General features: G+C 48.8%; 1 protein-coding gene across 4 annotated transcripts in view; it reads left to right on the top strand.

The window, feature by feature from the left end:
* CDC14A (cell division cycle 14A) overlaps window positions 1-13,869 on the top strand; it is a 114,359-nt gene extending 100,490 nt beyond the window's left edge. For 2 of the 4 annotated variants that reach the window (XM_036272455.1, XM_036272458.1), the window contains 3 exons: window positions 399-446; window positions 2,952-3,074; window positions 3,704-4,166. In XM_036272455.1, coding sequence (XP_036128348.1) covers window positions 399-446; window positions 2,952-3,074; window positions 3,704-4,166 — 634 coding nt within the window. Of the gene's footprint in view, window positions 1-398; window positions 447-2,951; window positions 3,075-3,703; window positions 4,167-13,527 lie in introns of those variants that run through there. The other 2 variants (XM_036272456.1, XM_036272457.1) reach the window with 2 other exon arrangements.
* The last annotated feature ends 4,222 nt before the right edge of the window (window positions 13,870-18,091 follow it).

An 18,091-nucleotide genomic window follows, 5' to 3' on the forward strand; every position in this document is an offset into this window, starting at 1 on the left:
CTTGGCAAACAAGTAGGGGAAAGGAGAGAATTCCCACTACACATATCTTAGAAAGCTCTCTCCAATACGATTTTTCTGTTTACTTTTCAGTCTCAGAAATTTTCGCATATTTTTGGAATTTAGTTTTTCGTACCGACATTTTTTGCCCTGAGTGGATGCAATACCACTTTCTGATTAAAAAGCAGTTTGCTATAAATGGAATTCAAGATGAAACAAAATGACTGCAGAAGGCTTCTGCTGGTTCTGGGGAGTATTTTACAGTGAATGATGCTAATATCCATTTGTGAGGGTCTCCCTTTTGCCCGTTCACTGTCTCGCTGCTTTGTGTCCACGTGCGCCTCCCCCTGTGATGGAGCGCGTGGCCCGCGGATGCCTGAGCAGTGTCTTCCTTTCTGCAGGTTGGACGATATTAAAGGGCACCCGAGGGCCATGTCCCAGCCTTTCAGGTACCGTGACTGAAGTTCCATTTCTAGTGGCTTGTACATAACTCGGCCTTGACACGCACGCCCAGCCTCACACCCGTGACACTGGGCTGCGCACAGCGTTCCCTTGACAAATTCCTTCCTTCCTGTCACAGTGGGTTCGTTTCCATACCCCCAGGGAAGGGGTTTGCTCTCCTGAGCTGCCACGAGCTGTGTGGCTGCACAGCGACCTCGGAGCCCCCAGCACACGGGGGTCTGGTCGGCAGCGCTGCCTGCCTGGCTCCCTCAATGTCGTGTTCGCTTTTGCTTTGAGTTGATAACGTTTCTGTTTCTCCTCTTTCCTAGTTTGCATGTCTTTGTTGCCCTTCTTTTATTTTCTGTTTGTCGTTTTTTTTTTCTTGTCAGTGTTTTTCTCTGGAGAAGTGTCCCGAGTGTTCCCTGGTTGTGTCAGGCCGCCGGCGGGGCCAGGACCCAGGGCAGGGCTTGGTGAGGGCAGGAGAGGGGTGTGACCATAGGGAGAGAAAGCTGGTCCCGCCTCGCCTCTTCTTACTGAGCCGCAGGGGTAGGGTTGGCTGGTGGGGGCGGTCCTGAGAGGCCCCGACTTCTCCAGAAGCTGGTCTGAGGCGCACCAGGCAGAGCTGCTGTTGGGGGGCGGACAGGCTTTTCTGCAGCAGACAGGGCACAGCAGGGGCATGTCCCGGAGCCAGGTTGTAGCCATGCCCGCCCAGGCTGTCTCATCGGAGTGCACTCCCCCCTTTCTGTCCGCTCAGCAAGCGGCTGCCACTGGGAACCGAAATGAGAGACAGGGCTTTGCTCCCACTGGACCTTATGTCAAGGGAAATAGACAAAGACCAGACAGTGAAATATGACATGAAAACAAAGATTTACCGTGAAAAGATACGAGGAGACAGGATGTGCCCCTGCCTGGGAAGTCAGTGAGGCTGCTGGGAGGTCGTGGGCTGGGCCACTGAAGGGTGAGCAGTAGGAGTGAGTCTGGCGGAGGAGGCAGGGGAGACACAGCAGGGGAGGGGCGCCTGTGGGACAGCCTGGACGCGGGTGTGAGTGCAGGCCAGGGTGTGAGTGCAGGCCAGGGTGTGAGTGCAGGCCAGCGCTGTGCAGCTGGAGCGGCTGGGCTGGGGGTGGGGCACTGGGGCCTGCTCAGCCTGTGTAGCTGGAGCAGGGTGGGGGGTGCTCTGGCCTGCTCAGCCTGTGTAGCTGGAGCAGGGTGGGGGGTGCTCTGGCCTGCTCAGCCTGTGTAGCTGGAGCAGGGGTGGGGGGTGCTCTGGCCTGCTCAGCCTGTGTAGCTGGAGCAGGGGTGGGGGGTGCTCTGGCCTGCTCAGCCTGTGTAGCTGGAGCAGGGTGTGGGGGGGTGCTAGGCCTGCTTAGCCTGTGTAGCTGGAGCAGGGGTGGGGGGTGCTAGGCCTGCTCAGCCTGTGTAGCTGGAGCAGGGTGGGGGGGTGCTCTGGCCTGCTCAGCCTGTGTAGCTGGAGCAGGGGTGGGGGGTGCTCTGGCCTGCTCAGCCTGTGTAGCTGGAGCAGGGTGGGGGGTGCTCTGGCCTGCTCAGCCTGTGTAGCTGGAGCAGGGTGGGGGGGGGGTGCTAGGCCTGCTTAGCCTGTGTAGCTGGAGCAGGGGTGGGGGGTGCTAGGCCTGCTCAGCCTGTGTAGCTGGAGCAGGGGTGGGGGGTGCTCTGGCCTGCTCAGCCTGTGTAGCTGGAGCAGGGGTGGGGGGTGCTAGGCCTGCTCAGCCTGTGTAGCTGGAGCAGGGGTGGGGGGTGCTCTGGCCTGCTCAGCCTGTGTAGCTGGAGCAGGGGTGGGGGGTGCTCTGGCCTGCTCAGCCTGTGTAGCTGGAGCAGGGGTGGGGGGTGCTAGGCCTGCTCAGCCTGTGTAGCTGGAGCAGGGTGGGGGGTGCTCTGGCCTGCTCAGCGAGTAATACCAGGGCCTGCGGGGTTGCAGAAGCCAAGCCGAGGTCAGGCTGTCTGGGCACTGAGGGAACATGAGTGGTTTCAACAGTGAAGCAACACGATCAGATATTTTAGGGTTCTTTCGCTGGAGGATCTTCAGAATTAGAATTTTAGGGAATAAGAGGAAAAGATGCAACTAATATCGATAAGTTAAGCAGTGACCTCACCTAGAGCAGTTGCTGGTGGAAGCAGAGGACAGATGCAAACTACAGGATGCAGGAGGACAGAGGTCAGCAGCGAGGAGGGGCGGGACCAAGGATGGCGGGTGTGGTGAAGGCAGGGCCTGGGGTCCGGCTTGACCCCAGCTCCGCCACGTGCTCCCAGCGGCTTTGGACCAGGCGCTTCTCCCCTGTGCTCCACTCCCTCAGCAGAGTGAGGCTGAGCAAGCTGATGTCTGCCAGGCTCAGAGGAGCGCCCGGCGTGGCGTGTCTCAGTGTTGGCCGCCGCGGTCGAAGGGACCTGGACCCGCTGTGACTTCTTCAATGCTTACCGGTTATGTTGTAGTCGACTGCTGGACGTCAAGATGACACAGCTTTCGTATGACCCTTGGCCCATTTTTCTCCCCAAAGATTGACTTCTTCCCCACAAGGATCCGGATCTACTCTGAAGATCTCCAAAGTGGCTTCATCCCCTTCCGCAACAGCCAAGAGGATCAACAGAGGCTCCTTGTCCTCGGGCACCAATATGAGAAGGTACTTTTTCTCCCCCTTCCCAGGTCCTGGTGGGAGACAGAAGAAGTCAGCGGCAGTGCGCGGGGCTGAGTTGGTCCGAGGAGGGACCGGGGGGCAGGGGAGAAACCACAGCAGGCTCCTTGATCTCTGGGCTTCAGCCCCTGTCTTTTGTTGGGGGGCACAAGGTCATGGAGGATGTGGTGTACAGCACCCTCTTCTATAGGTTGCCTAATTTGAAATCGGAGTTGAGTTATATGTGTTAAGGAGACATCTGGTTGTCATTTCCCCCCAGGGTGGGCAGGGACGGTTCGTTTAGTCATGTGATCAAATGTGTGTGACTTAAATCTTACGCTTTCCACGCTCTGCTTCCATATTTTATTACCCCCGGGCCCAGGACCCGTAGCGCCCTGATCTTGGGTCTCATGTTTCAGGCAGCTCCTTGGGTCTCCATGGCTTTGGACAGAGGAAGTGAATGAATCTAACTAAAGGCCACGTAGTATAATCTCCCCAGAGTGGTCAGGACGCCACTGTGGCCTGCGTGTTGGCTGGAACTGTCTCCTCACATTCCCCCCATGTCGTCAGTGCGTGTTGTAGACATGAGCTCTGGTGTCCATCACTGCCTGTTCCCCTCACCTGTTTTTTCCATCCAGCTTCTCCATAAACTCCCGGCTAGCCAGCTCTCTAGGGAACTTGAATGCCGCCACAGATGACCCCGAGAACAGAAAGACCTCACCCTCCAAGGCGGGGTTTGTAGCCAACCCCTTCACCAACCTCCTGAATGGCAGCTCCCAGGCGGCTTCCAGAAATTACCCCGAACTCAACAACAACCAGTACAGCCGGAGCCCCAGCAGCAGCGGGAGCACCCAGAGCAGCCAGCTGGGCCCCCAGGGTGCCAAGACTGAGGAGCTGGCCGCCGTCACCGCCGCCACCATCCTCCGGCCCTCCTACACCGGCCTGTCGTCCTCCTCGGCCAGGTTCCTGAGCCGCTCCATCCCCGTAAGTTCGCAGACACCACCTCTTGGCCCCCACAACCCTGATCGCAGCTTCCATGCCTCGACGTCCCTGCCCAGACTGCCACCCAAGAAATTCAACAGCACCAAGGAGGCCTTCTGACTGCCCTCCCTCTGGGCCGTGGCTGCCTGGGCACCTCTGTTCCACCCGCCGGCTCCCCTTCAGTAAACGCCCTTGTCCACCGGCTCTTCCTTCCTCTCCTCGCACTGCTTCTCAGCTGCTGTTCCCCTCGTCTCTGTGGGGTTTCACGTCGCTCTGCGGGTCTGCCACAGGGCCAGGAGCTGGTTCACGTGACAGACACAGGTGTGCTGGGGCGGGGTGGCCTCAGGGGTCCCGGCCTCTTCCGTGTCAGGTGTTGACGGGTGAATCGTGGGACTTGAACAATGTCTTCTCAGAACTGACCCTTGGGTCCTTGAATGTGTCCCCTCCTCAGAGAACTGGCCTAGAATTAATTTAGTGGCCACTGGAAGGTGAGCATAGGAGGCTCATGAGGGTCCCTGGGGTGCGGAGGAGGGGACGCAGAGGCTCAGGAAGACGGTTCGAATGCGCTGTCACCCCCCAGGACAGGGTGGACACTCTGCAGACACCCCCCCCCCGCGTCTCTATTCAGGCGGTAGCCCTTCCGTAATTCCCACGGGCCTTTTTTGGGGTAAAATCTGTGGGTTCACCCCTGCTGGGGGTCCCGGACTTTGATGACCTAGAGGGTGCTGGGAGCTCTGGGAAGGTGGCCCTGCCTGGCGGGACCAGGACAAGCGAGGAAGGAGAGCTCGCTCGCCTGGGTCAGGGCGCTGCAGGCCCGCCTGCTGGCCACGCCGACTCCCTGCGGGCTCAGTGCGCCTCTGGGGTCACCCTCAGGGCCGCTGCTCTCCAGGCGTTTCCTTCGCGTTGTCCGGGGAGAGGCTGGCCTCTGTGGGCGAGGAGGAGACGTGCCGGTGGCCCGAGCCTCTCGCCCACTCAGTGGAGTGGTAGCCCCACGGAGGACAGCTAGTGGGACCCACTTCCTCAGATGGCAGATTGAAACCAGTTTCTAACATGAAGATGCAGTGTGTGTGCATATACGTGTGTGTGCGTGCATGTGTGTGCCTGTGTGTGCATATGTGCGCACCTGTGTGTGCGTGTGCACGCGCGTGTCCCTGTGTGTGCATGTGTGTGCCTGTGTGTGTGCATATGTGCATGCGTGCGCATCTCTGTGTGTGTGCGTGTGTGCCTATGTGTGCGTGTGTGTGCATATTACGTGCGTGCGCATCTGTGTGTGTGTGCATGTGTGTGCATGTGTTGGTTGAACTCAGGACCACACCCATCTCTACCTCAGACCTCTGTCAAAGTTTTTTCCCTCTATCCACACACAGTCCTTTCTAGCACATAGAATTTTCCCCATCGAATTTTATTCCCAAGAATATTTTCAAACATTATTCTCAATTCCTGTATAGATTAGGGCCCCAGCAATCGCCATTTCACTCGCCATTCACGGGATCGAGTCTCACTATGTGGGTGAGCGTGTCGTAAGACTGTGCAGCCCCAGGAGCCTTGGATTAGCTGGGGACCCATCCTGGTTTGTGCGTCGTGACTGGTGCGAAGGTCGAACCCGTCACGGCAGGAATTGAGTCCTGTCGGCGTTTTCACATACTGGGGGGGTCAGCCTCTTTCCAGACCGGAGTCCAGATTTTCCCCTTTGAGAGAAAGTGTCAGACAGACAGACGTGTAAACACGTAGGTGTAAGCACGTCGCAGAGATCGTGGCTGAAGCTTTTGTGCGGCCCGGGTTCACAGTGGAGGAGCAGGAGCCTTGGTCGCTGGAAAGGAGCATTCTGCTTTCTGGGTCTCGTTCCCTCTCTGCTAGTGGGGTTCTTTGGATAACTGTTCATTTCCTCCATGTTTATATAACCTAATTTTGGTTTCAGTCTATATTTTCTTATTTTTCTTCTCCTCCTCCTCATCTCCTTTTCTGGCCGGGATAGAGTAATTTTCCAGTAATTAAATTGGAAGTAATAGTCTGCGTGGGGGTGGCTGCTGGTTCCCTCTCCTCTCCCTTCATTTCTGAATAGAGTTGCCAGCATGATAGCATTTCCCTCCTCCGACCCTCCCAGGAGACAGCAGCAGGATTTATGGAACTGACTTTCCCCCCTTTATCTTCGCCTTAAAAAAGCCTGCTGTCTTTTCGGGGGGAAGGCTCCCCACCCTACCCCTGCTGGCAGAGAGTCTAAATTAGGGCGGAGATTCCCGTTTCATGTGGCATAAAGCAGGAGGTTTGAATTTTTCCCGCCGGCCCAATGCAGCTTTTCTCACGGTTGTGGGCTCCTTGTCTAAGCGACATGGTCCTCCTTTTGCACGCTTCTGGAGATGTGGCCCTCGAAGAGCTGGGAGCAAATCACTCAGCAGTGTTTTTAAATCCTCAGGCAGGACAGGAAGTCTGTGTGGCAACCTCCCCGTACCTTGAAGAAGACCCAGAAGCTCCTAGGGCGTGGGGGTGACAGGTGTTCCGAGGGAGTCTAATATTTTAGAAGCTGCAATTAGCACCTCGCTTGAAAGCTGCATTCTCTGCAGCAGCTCAGCCCCCAGACAGAACGCAGCACTGATGCCCTTGCCTGTCACCAAGGGTCTCAGCGCAGACCGCAGACGATGGCGGGGCGCCCTTGTGGCAGTGCCGAGAAGCGCTGGGGCCTGTTTTGTTTCTTTGGCCTCTTCTGCTGGTCTGGAGGTTCAGCTGCCCAGAGCAGGGGCGAGGTTTCGTCTTCACAGACCCACTTACTGTGAACCACCAGCGCTCTCCCTGACAGTCAGGCGCTCTCCAGTGCTGAGAAGTGAGGGGTGTGTGATAGGGTGTGGGTGGGGAAGTGTTTCATCAAGTTGAAATTACTTGTGGTATCTGTCTGGAATATTCCATCTATTTTATTATTAAGAGACCTACCACTGAGTTGACTGCATCTACATGATCCTTACCTGACCCCGGAGCCCAGGTTATGTCGTGGTGCGTCCCATTAGCTCTGGGTCCTGGGCTCCTCTGTCCTCACTGCATTGAATCGGCTGCGTGTCCGGTGCTGCAGCCCGTGCTCTGTGCCCGCGCACAGTAGGTGCACATCAGGTGCTTCCCGATGGCTGTGTGCAGGGCTGGGCATTTACGGCAGTGAATGTGGTGAGGGCTGTTGCTCCCATTCTAAAGATGAATAACTTGAGGGTCCCAGATTGTGCCCCAAATTTGCAACAGAGCCATCATTCGAACCCAGGTCAGTTTGACTCCAAAAGCATGTCCTTGTGATTACGTTATGTCATGTCTGTACTGTGGTAGTGCTTAAAACAAGGGAGACCCAAAGGATGCCTCACTTGACCAGGAGGGTCAGGGAAAGCTGTGAGGAAGTGTTTGGTTGGGCTTTGGAGGATGAGTAGGAGCCTGCGAGGAATCCAGTGATGAAAGAGGAAGAGGAGGAGTGGCTGTTTCAGGAGAGCAGGAACAGAGCAGCCTCAGACGGTAGTTTCGTACTTAGGGAGACCTTGGTGCGAATCCTGTGTCTGCCCCTTCCTGGGCCAGTACTTTGTCAAGTTGTGTATCTCTCTGCCCTGGGAGGAATGATTACACTAGTCCTCAGGGGGCAGATCCGGGTTTCCTGCACCCTGCCTCTCATGCAGTTTGGTGGGACCTATTTAAGACCTGTTTAAGATGAAGAATACAAAGTACTTCTTTTGTAAATTTTGCACCAACATCTGACGGTGTGCTTTGAAGAGGTTTTTGTGCCTGTGGCCATGAAAATATCATTGTGACAGGGTGGTTGTGACGATTGAGATAAATCACAAGTAGATTGCACAGGGCTTTGGGCACCGTGTCAGCGGGAGTGACTCCAGATCCGACCTGGTGAGGTGGTTCTGGTGTCCTGTGGATGACAGCTCTCCGAAGAGCCTGAGGCAGGGGACTCGTCTGGGCTTGATCTGCGGTCCCCAGGCCCTACCTCAGCAGGCACCTTGGGTCAATGCAATGCTTCTCGACAAGTGTTCTGTTTTACTGCATCATGATGTTGATACTGTTAAATAATCATATATGACCAATAGCTCTACCACATTTTTATTATAAATTTTTAAATGATATATTTACTTTTGTAAATGAAAATTTAACTATAAAATCGTGGAGCAAGATAGACCCCCCCCCCACCATCGTGTTCTGGTGAAAATCACGCCCACAGCTGCCACAGACATCAAGGCCGGACCTGACGGTCCCTGGTCGGTCCTCATGCCTAATCTTCCTGCAGCATGTGACAGTGTTACCCTTTTTCCTGCTACTTTTGTCATCCCCCCCTCTCATTTCCTGATTTCCCCAAGGCTCTGCCCTTGGCCCACTGCTCTCTGGGGACTTGTCTCCTGAGCCATGGACCTGCCTCCGTGGGGCATTACTTCACTTGCCTCCTCCTCGTTTTGTTTCCTGGCTTTGTGAGTGATCGCCTCTCTGTGTCCAGCCATCGCAGCTGCACACCTGGAATGATCTCTGAACGCCCCCTGTGTCTCCCTCGGCCACATCCAGCCTCCAGGTGCTGTCGTGCCCACCCAGAGCTGCCCAGTGCTGTGGGAGCCCGCAGGCCTCCCCCGGCCCGAGTCTCTGGCCTGTCATCTCCGCCCTCCCACTGCCGTGCGAGCGAGCTAAGCACTGCTGATGGCTCACCCACGTTCCGGGTCATCCGTGCCACCTTGGCCCACCCCTCGCCAGTGGCTCTGCACGGGCAAGACACCTGCCTCCTGCCCACCCCAGCACCTGGGCTTCCCCCGGTTCTTCCTGCACCTCTGCTGGACCTCGGCGTCCCGACGGCTCAGCAGCTACCTTTCTGATGAAGCATCTGTGCCCATCCAGGGGCAGTGCCCTCTCCTTGGACTCTCCTGGGACTGTCCACATCCCACCTTGCTCTCCATTCTGTCCCCCTGCTGGCTCTGCGGGGTCTCGGAGGCCTCGTTGTTTTCTCAGGTTCCAAGGTATAGCAGCGCCAAAAACTATTTACTGAACTAAAAGTTGGATAATATACTGAGGTTCACGAAGGTTAAGCAAAGGGAAGGTGTTTGGAGCACATCACCCTTGTTGGCTTCCGAAATGCTCAGGAAAAGCAAGCGGAGAGTTCAGCTCTGGCTTTAATAGACAGTCACCTGAGGCTTTAGTTTCTACAAATGCAGCTTTACTAATATAAGAGAAAGTCTATTTTATTTGGAAAATGTAAATATAATTTTGGTATTCAGATGAACCGAAAACACACCTAATGGTTGGATGAGCTGAGTCGGTGTCAACAACCTGTCACCTAACGATCGAACGCTCTGTGTGAAAAACAGATCAAATCCCCCCAGAAAAAACTAGGGAATCTATTAAAAGTTATATAGGAAGGTGAAAGAATCTTTTAGATAGCATTTTAGTTAACCCAAATTGGCATGTCCTTGTGGTCCCTCAAATGCTTAGCGAACATTACAAAAAAATGGATACACCTCTTTCAGGCTGATTTTATCCCAAGCTTCTTGTGTTACTATTTCCAAAAAGTCTTGTTCAGCTGTGTTTCTACTGGTGTTACTGGAAAAGTGTTATCATTTAGCAAAGGCAAATACTTTCGGTATTGTGAAGCCACCTTGGTGGAAATATCAGTCCACACTTCTTCTTAAATCCTCACCCGAGGACATTTTTTGATATTTTGTTCAGATAGAGGGAGGGAGGGAGAGGGAGAGAGAGAGAAAGAGAGAGAGAGAGAGAGAAGCATCGATGTGAAAGGGACACATCGAGTGGCTGCCACCCGCACGAATAACCAGGGCCGGTGACAAACTGCAACCGAGGTACATGCCCTTAGTGGGAACCGAACCCGGGTCTCTCTGGACCGCAGGCCGACGCTCTAACCGCTGAGCCAAACCGGCCAGGGCTATCAGTCCACACTTTGTATGTTGCTAACTTAGAAGCAACATGAAAGCTGGAGAGAGCGGAACCGAGACCGGGATTGTACGGGTTACAGAGGAGCGTTTCCGTCCAGTGTCCATTCCTTCCATTTGCTTATTAAAACGTAAAACACTGGAGTTAAATGTAAAATAAGACGTCGTATTCCCAAACATGTGCTTTTGTCCCCTTGAATTATCTGTGCCATTAAAACAAAACGTTTTTAAAGGTGTGTTTGCCCCTGTAGTTAGAACTCCAGCCAAGGGTGACAGGCACACGGTTTTTCCTTCCTGAAGAGACTTGGAGAAATGGGGAGACGCAGGGAAACCGAGTGTGACAGAGCATGTGGCGATTCTGTGTCAGCAATCTGACCTGTAGGAAGCTAACAGTCCGGGTCACAGGGCCCTTTTTGAACATGAAGATATTGTTTCGTTCAGACCTTAATGTTTCTTTTTTTTTTTTGGTATGAGCCCCTAGCAGGAACTGAACCCAGGACTCTGATCCACAGGCCGATGCTGCAGCCGCTGAGCCAAACCGGCCAGGGCCAGACCTTAATTCTTCATTATTCCTTACACTTTGCTGTTTTTTGATAGCTATCTTACAGTTTTATTTATTAACGATCTGTCCGTATTTATGTCTATAATCATTAGATGTTTTTCACCATGATTAGGTAACTAGGCTGTTTAAAAAAGAAACACCCCCAGAACAGCTGAATGCTAAAAGTCGCTACTACCTACATCTGCCAAAACAGATTAGTAGCACATTTCCAGAAAAGAACAAATTGTCTTGATCTCCTTACCTAGCACTTGGTTTTATGTCGAATCTAACTGCTTTTAGGGAACAAGACTTCTTCATGGAAGCTTATATTTTGACAGAAAAATTTGGAAATTTGGGGGGCTACATGTGTGAGGTAATTTTACTCTTATTTTCCAGGTTGAATATTGCTGTGTTATTAATTTTATGCTATGCATACCACAAAATAGCAAATATTCATGATGAACTTGATCTGGTCTTAACTCATTATAACCCTATTGAGCTTACTGGTCACATGAAACCGAATATGCTATTTGAGTAATTAAAATATCTTGGTTATATACATACATGCTACTTTGTAAAATAATATTTATGCCTCAGATCTCATGTCCTTCATGTTCATCGTCATTGCTGGTACACCCCCACCCCTTTTATGAGAGAGAGAGCGGGAGAGAGAAGCCTCAATGTGGGGGTAACGAGTAACTTTTCTAACTGGAACAGAAGCGTGTGATGTTTCCACAGCTGGGACCACCCAGTCCTGTCTGCTTCACATTTTGCCAGACTTCTGAAGAAAGTGGGAAAAAGCAGCTAGAAAAATGATAGTCCATTTTTAAAGCTCTAATTGCTGGGATGGCAACTGATATCTGACAGCTCCAATGTGTTTGGGCTTCAAGACGCTGGCCGGTGTCGCAGGACTTTCTCAGTCTTTCACCCTCTGTGCGCTGTTTACACCGCAGTGCCCCAGTTCTGGGCCATCGCTCCTGAAGGCCTGGCACGAATCACACCTCGCCAGGCTTTTTCATTCTTTCTAGTTGCTCTTAATGTTTCACTTCTTCTTGGGTACCACCCCCACCCCAATACCTTCCCTGACCACCCCTTGCCTAATTTTCTACTTGTGCACAATGTTACTCTCACCCTGTAGATGTTATTATTTAATGTTGACACCTTTGTCTTCTCATTTTACGTCTGTATGAGAGTGTGGTTTGCTCATGGAGGGCGCAGGGACCATAACTTTTGACTCATGGTGTTGATAGAGACCTACTTAGTAAATGGCTGTTGATAGGATATAAAATTCTGGGATTTTGAAGGTGAACAAAGATTTTTTTGAATCCTTTAGTAAATTATTTGCAAAGTGGACAGATTCCTTTTTACTGATCCCTATATCATCAATAAAATGAACCAGTCTCAGAAATGATAACACCTGTTAATGAAATGCTGCAGACCAATTTGAAAATAATTATCGGTGCCCTGGCCAGTTTCACTCAGCGGTTAGAGCATCAACCTGTGGTCCAGAGAGACCTGGGTTCAGTTCCCGCTAAGGGCACGTACCTCGGTTGCAGTTTGTCCCTGGCCCTGGTTGGTCGTGCGGGTGGCAGCCACTCGATGTGTCCCTTCACGTCGATGTTTCTCTCTCTCTCTCCCTCCCACTCTATCTGAACAAAAAATGGAAAAATGTCTTCGGGTGAGGATACAAAAAAAAGAAAAAGAAAATAATTATTGGGGGAGGAGAAAAAGGCATTTGTTAGCAAATCAAGGAGACCTTGTTCTGAAGTATTTGATTAGAAAAATTGTGCAAGAAATTCTGTCGATATTTAAATGATTTGTGTTTCTTCTAACTGCTGTTTGCAGCTCAGAAATAACTATTAGGCAGATTTTCCTTGCCTCTCTCTTTTCCGGCTTTATTTTGACTATCAGTGCATTCTGATTACATATCCCTACATGTTCTTTTTACATGTCAGTTATCTAGTAAGACAAGGAAGAACTCGCATTGAAACTTGCCCAGTGCTTCTTAGGATGCTGGACTCTTCCACACAAATGCCTTGTTATGCTTCGTGTCCACCCAAGTGGAAAGGATTTGTGAGATATTTTTATTAAATTCACCCATTCTCAAGGATTTTATTTAAATGCTGCCCATTCTACTGCATTAGAAGCAGTAACATTCATTTGATACATATTGCATTGCATTTAAAAGTATATATGTTCTTAAAGTATATTTGAATCATCTCCAGTTTAGTAACAGATGTCATTTACTATTTTTGAGTAAAATCCAATATTATTGCACAAAAGCATGGAAGTGAGTTTAGTGCTACCTACTTATTTTCAAATAATACTTAATTTTCATCACTATTAATAAGTTAGTAAGCCTTTTAATCCTCACCTGAGGGATATGTTTATTGATTTTCTTTTAAAGAGAGAGAGAGAGACAAACATTGGAAACATTGTTGTGAGAAACATCGATCAGTTGCCTCCCGTAGGCACGCCGACCAGGGATTGAACCTGAATCCTGGACGTGTGCCCTGACCTGGAATCAAACCCGAAACCTTCTGGTATATGGGGTGACACTCCAGCCAACTGAGCCGTCCAGCCAGGGCAAGTTAGCAAGGCTTTTATCAGTATTCTTTTCATTACTGATTTTAGAGAGAGGAAGAGAGAGAGAGAGAGAGATAGAAACATCGATGAGAGAGAACATTGACTGGCTGCCTCCTGCATGCCCCCCACTGGGGATTTGGCTCATGCCCTGGGCACGTGCTCTGACTAGGAACCGAACCGGTGACCTCTTGGTGCATGGGTTTACACTGAGCCACTGAGCCACACCGGCCGGGCAGTAAGCCTTTTAAAATATAAACTTTACTTGCAATCACTTTCCTAATTGAATATCTCATTCTTGGCCAATGCTTTGTTTCTCTTATATATTTTTTTCTTAGTTAATTTCCTTTATCTTTTATGGGATAGACCCAGACTGCTTTGTGTTGACGGAGAAGTTATGTGATGTGCTAGGAGTGTTATTGGGATGGAATTTAACCTCACTTTATGTCTCTCCCCTGCACAGTCCCTTCAGTCTGAGTATGTTCATTACTAAGGCCTTGCCACTCCGGGGAAAGCTGGTCTTAGATGCACCGTCTTCACCTGGATGAGCAACGCGAGAGAACGCAGCTGCTTGCCGCGGGAGCCCTGCTCCCACCCAAATCAAAGAGCACTAAGATCAGACCTTCGAGAGACTGGAGCCAGGCGCTTCTGGCCAGTGACTACTGTAGATGCCTGGGACTGTGCTGACCAGCCGCTGAGGCAGTCTTAACGTTGAGTTTGGTATTTCGAAGGGTTATTTTTAATGTATTGCGGGAATACATTTATTATTACATTTACATGTACAGTGTTACATTATATATGTATTGTGAACCTTAAAAGCCTATTTTGATAAATTTATAAATATATAAAATTATGTAAAAGCTAGACTATATTTTGACTTAGATTTTCTTGCTCTTTGTTACCAAAAATTTGTATTTTGAAGTTGTTTAGTATGGTTTTGTCGACGATGAATACATAATTCCTCTCTGTTAGGAAGAAGTAAGGGAGAAGGTTTTTAGCAAGTGATTTTATGTTCCCACTACAATGTGGCAGGGCAGCCGTTGTCTTGGGAATTCCGTCCAAGGTGAGGAGTTTCTCCAGGTTTATCTCTAGCCAGAGCATAATCATTCGAGCTGGCTTATTTAGACCATTTTCCCTTTGTTTTTGTTGCTGAGCCATTTAGTTTTGCGGCCTTCGGGCTTGAGCAAAATTAGCCTCCCACCGAAGATCGGAGTTCACTGACGTTTCTCCCGAGGCTTGGCTTCCCCGCGAAGGACTCAGCGTTCCCCACGCTCCTCTCCTGTCTCGGAAGAGCCCCGCAGCCGTGAGAATAGTCTGCTTGTGGTACGGGGCACGGCTGCCTGGCGCGCGTGGCCGGGCACCACTTTTAAGTCCACCGAGGAAAACACGGGACAGCAGGCTGCGAGGGAGACTGTGTTGACGGAGAGTAGGAACCCTTGGCACCCAGCTAGGCTACCAGAAACCTCACACGAGTATGAAGGGACTCCTCAGAAGCACTCAACCCCTCACGTAAGTCTGATCTATTTCCACGCCCCCAGAAGACTGGAGGCCTCATTCTCTGGGAAGTTGGGGACCTTAGACCCTAGTTCTCCATGTGGCTTAGTGGATCCATATGAAGTGCTTTGCTCTCACCCATCGAGTTATTTATAACCTGTTTATTTGGAGAGGGTGCCTTGAGACTATTACACATGCTCGAGCAAAACATCTTGTTTATGTTTTACATTCGTAAGCAAGCATTTGAATGAATGTTTGACTCAGGTGGTTAAGTTAACCTTCAAGAACGACAGTACCAAATAATTGCACTAAGTTGATAAAAAAAAATGAATTGTATGTTTTAGGGATCATAAATTGTGGAATTAAATTCTATATCTTTTCTAAAGCCAAAATAGTGAACTATTTTATTATGAGTTATTGTAAAAAAAAAAAAAGATTGGTGAATTGTATAGGCCGATGATAGTATTTTTTTTAAAAAAAATTATCAGTGAAAAGTAATCCATACATTTGAGAAGTGGGGAAAGAAACCACACTCACAGTTTAGTTCTGTGAACACTAATTTGTGAGCAGCTCTTAAAATGATTGTAAATTGACTACTGTAAATGTTCCATACTTATGTGTGTATATTAGTCATATGTATCTACATGTGTATGTCTTAAAATTATTTATACACATGTACATACATAGACAAACCAGGAAGAGTATGTATATAATATAGGAAATACACAGCAAAGTAACTGTACTGCAGTAATAAAAATTGTTTGACATGTATTTTGTTATGAATAGTTTACTTTCCAGAAGATATTTTGTTCTATTTTAAAGTGTAGAAGAATACACTGCTAATAAATAATAAAAGTTTTATGCAATTCACATTTTCCCTGGCTTTTATAATTTGGAGTTTGAGTTATTAATGTGCCCAAGTCTGTTTATAATTTTATATTTCACCCAGTCTGGTTGGTGCCTTCAGTCGAGTTTCTCAAGAACTCCATTCTAGATTTTCAGTTTGTTTGATTGGCTGTCCAGGCCGCAGCCATCCCCCGAAACACAGGACTGTGAGTGCTAAGACGTCTTAGCTTTGAATTTCACAGATGTCAGATAATGTCCGTTTGATAATGTCAGTGTCTTGCTGTTTTTCTCTCTGTAATTTTTCTTTCTGTTAATAAAGCACTGATCTTGGTCAGTGTTTGGGTTCCGTTTGGTCATTTATGACTGTTATATGATACACTGGAAAAAATCAGCTTGGGAGGAAAAAACGTTGGAGATATTTTATGTATTAAACTGATCTCTTTGGGCTGTGATGTCTCTGAGGTTCTTTCCTTCTCTTTTGTCTCTTAAAATATTCCAGAACACAGAGGAAAGGTTGTGGGCGCGAAGGCAGTTTCACCTCTTGGGTTGGGAATCTGCCAGCTAGCTGTCCTCACACACTGTATGGGACAGCTGGGGACCGAGGTTGTCATCGAACCACATCTTACAAAAGGCGATTTCTTGTGAATTCACAAACCTGTCTAGAAGGGCAGAAAGTCTTTTTCAGCGGATTTAGTTCTTACAAAAAAAGTTGTTAAAAAAATAACAAAAAACAAGTACCAACAAATTTCTCACCTACCAATCAGTGAGTATATACATGGTTACCCTTAGATGTCAAAACACCTGGAGAGGTACTGCAATATATGTATTCAGTTGTGATTCAAACAACAGCAGGACCATGACTTTACCAGTAATAGACTCCACAAAGATATTTTCAAAGTTGTCCTCTCTTATGCTTTCCTCGGTGATGTGCTAAACCATCAATATGTTAAAAGTTTCTCTTAAAATCAATTGTTGGTCCATAAGCTGAAGAGTACTCTGGTGTTTTGTGTCAGCAGAATGTGCTCTTTCCCTGCGTGCCCTTGTAGGCAGAGTTCACCACGTGGCGAGAACCCTGTGATCCTTTGCAACACTCCACAAAGCAAGAACCGGGTCACTGAGTGTCTCCCCAGAAGATTAATTAGGGAGATTTCCAACTACAGCAAGATGTCATTTACAGTATAAAAGTCCTCTATGCATCTATCACATGGAAAGTAGAAAAAAATTGCATTGTTAATTTGAGCTGAATTGAAATGTTAATATATTCCCACCCAGTTCCTTCTCTATGGATTGAATTATGATAATCATATTGAGAAGGAGAAAAAATAGCTTTTCTGGAGAATTTAAAACTTTTGGGGGGGTAGTGCAAGAAGAAGATTATAGTGAAAGTCTTGCTTTTAATGCAAAACACAGAGATTTGGATCTGGTTCTAAATGTACAAACATAAACTCAACTGACCTTTTCGCTTGCCCTTCTTGCTTTAAGTGCCACCAAAACAGAGGTGAGTGTCAGCTCCGCGTTCTCTCCTCTGGTCTGAAGCAAGTTGACCAAGGGTTTTAAAGAGTTGGTCAGCAGACAGGACAAGGTAGTAACTAGAAAGTCCCACTACAGTGTTTGCAGTCACATTCAACTTCAGTCTGTCGATCAAATGTATATATTTTTTGCCTTTTATTTTATTTATTTTTTTATTACAATTTGCATTGAACACTTGTTTGTATTAGTTTCAGGTGTACAGTACAGTGGCTACACTTCATATAGGTTACAAAGTGATCCCTCCTTAGTTCAAATGCCCACTTGGTACCATACATAATTATTACAGTATTGTTGACCCTATTTCCTATGTTGTTTCTTACATCCCTGTGACTATATTATAACTACCAATTAGTAATTTTTAATCCCTTCACCTCTCCCCTTTTTTTAAAAAAAAAACACCAAATGTATCTGTATTTATATTATGGTCCTCTTCCCGGAGGATTAAAGGTGGCTTCAAAAATTGAAGCAATCACCTGGCTGGTGTGGCTCAGTGGTTGAGCGTCGACCCATGTACCAAGAGGTCATCGGTTCCATTCCCAGTCAGGGCACATGCCCGGGTTGTGGGCCCGATCCCCAGTGGGGGGCGTGCAGGAGGCGGCCATTCGATGTTCTTTCTCATCGATGTTTCTATCTCTCCCTCTCCCTTCCTCGCCCAAAAAAATCAATAAAGAAAAAAAATATTTATTTATTTATTTATTTATTTATTTTTAACCCTCACCTGAGCACATTTTTGCATCTATCTTCAGATACAGCGGAAGGGAGAGAGGGAGGAAGAGATAGAAACATCAATGTGAGAGAGATATATCGAGTGGTTGCTACCCGCAAGACCCCAGCCGGGGCCGGGGACAAGCTGCAACCGAGGTACGCGCCCTTAACAGGAACCGAACCCGGAACTCTCTGGTCCGCAGGCCGACGCTCTAACTGCTGAGCCAAACCGGCCAGAGCAAGAAAAAATATTAAAAAAAAAAAAAAAGAATGGAACAAGTATACCATAGAGAAGGAAAAGGGGCTTTGATCACACATTTTGAGGCAATGGATTCTGGGAGTTAAGCTGATATTAAATAGGCCTCTCAAACGTCACAGAGATTGGGCATAGAGATCCTTCATTTGGGCAAATTTACACTAAACACACACCTTTGGCCCACTCCAGGATTCTT

This window comes from Molossus molossus, unplaced genomic scaffold (assembly GCF_014108415.1).
Source record: "Molossus molossus isolate mMolMol1 unplaced genomic scaffold, mMolMol1.p scaffold_m16_p_20, whole genome shotgun sequence".
Classification (NCBI taxonomy): Eukaryota; Metazoa; Chordata; class Mammalia; order Chiroptera; family Molossidae; genus Molossus; species Molossus molossus.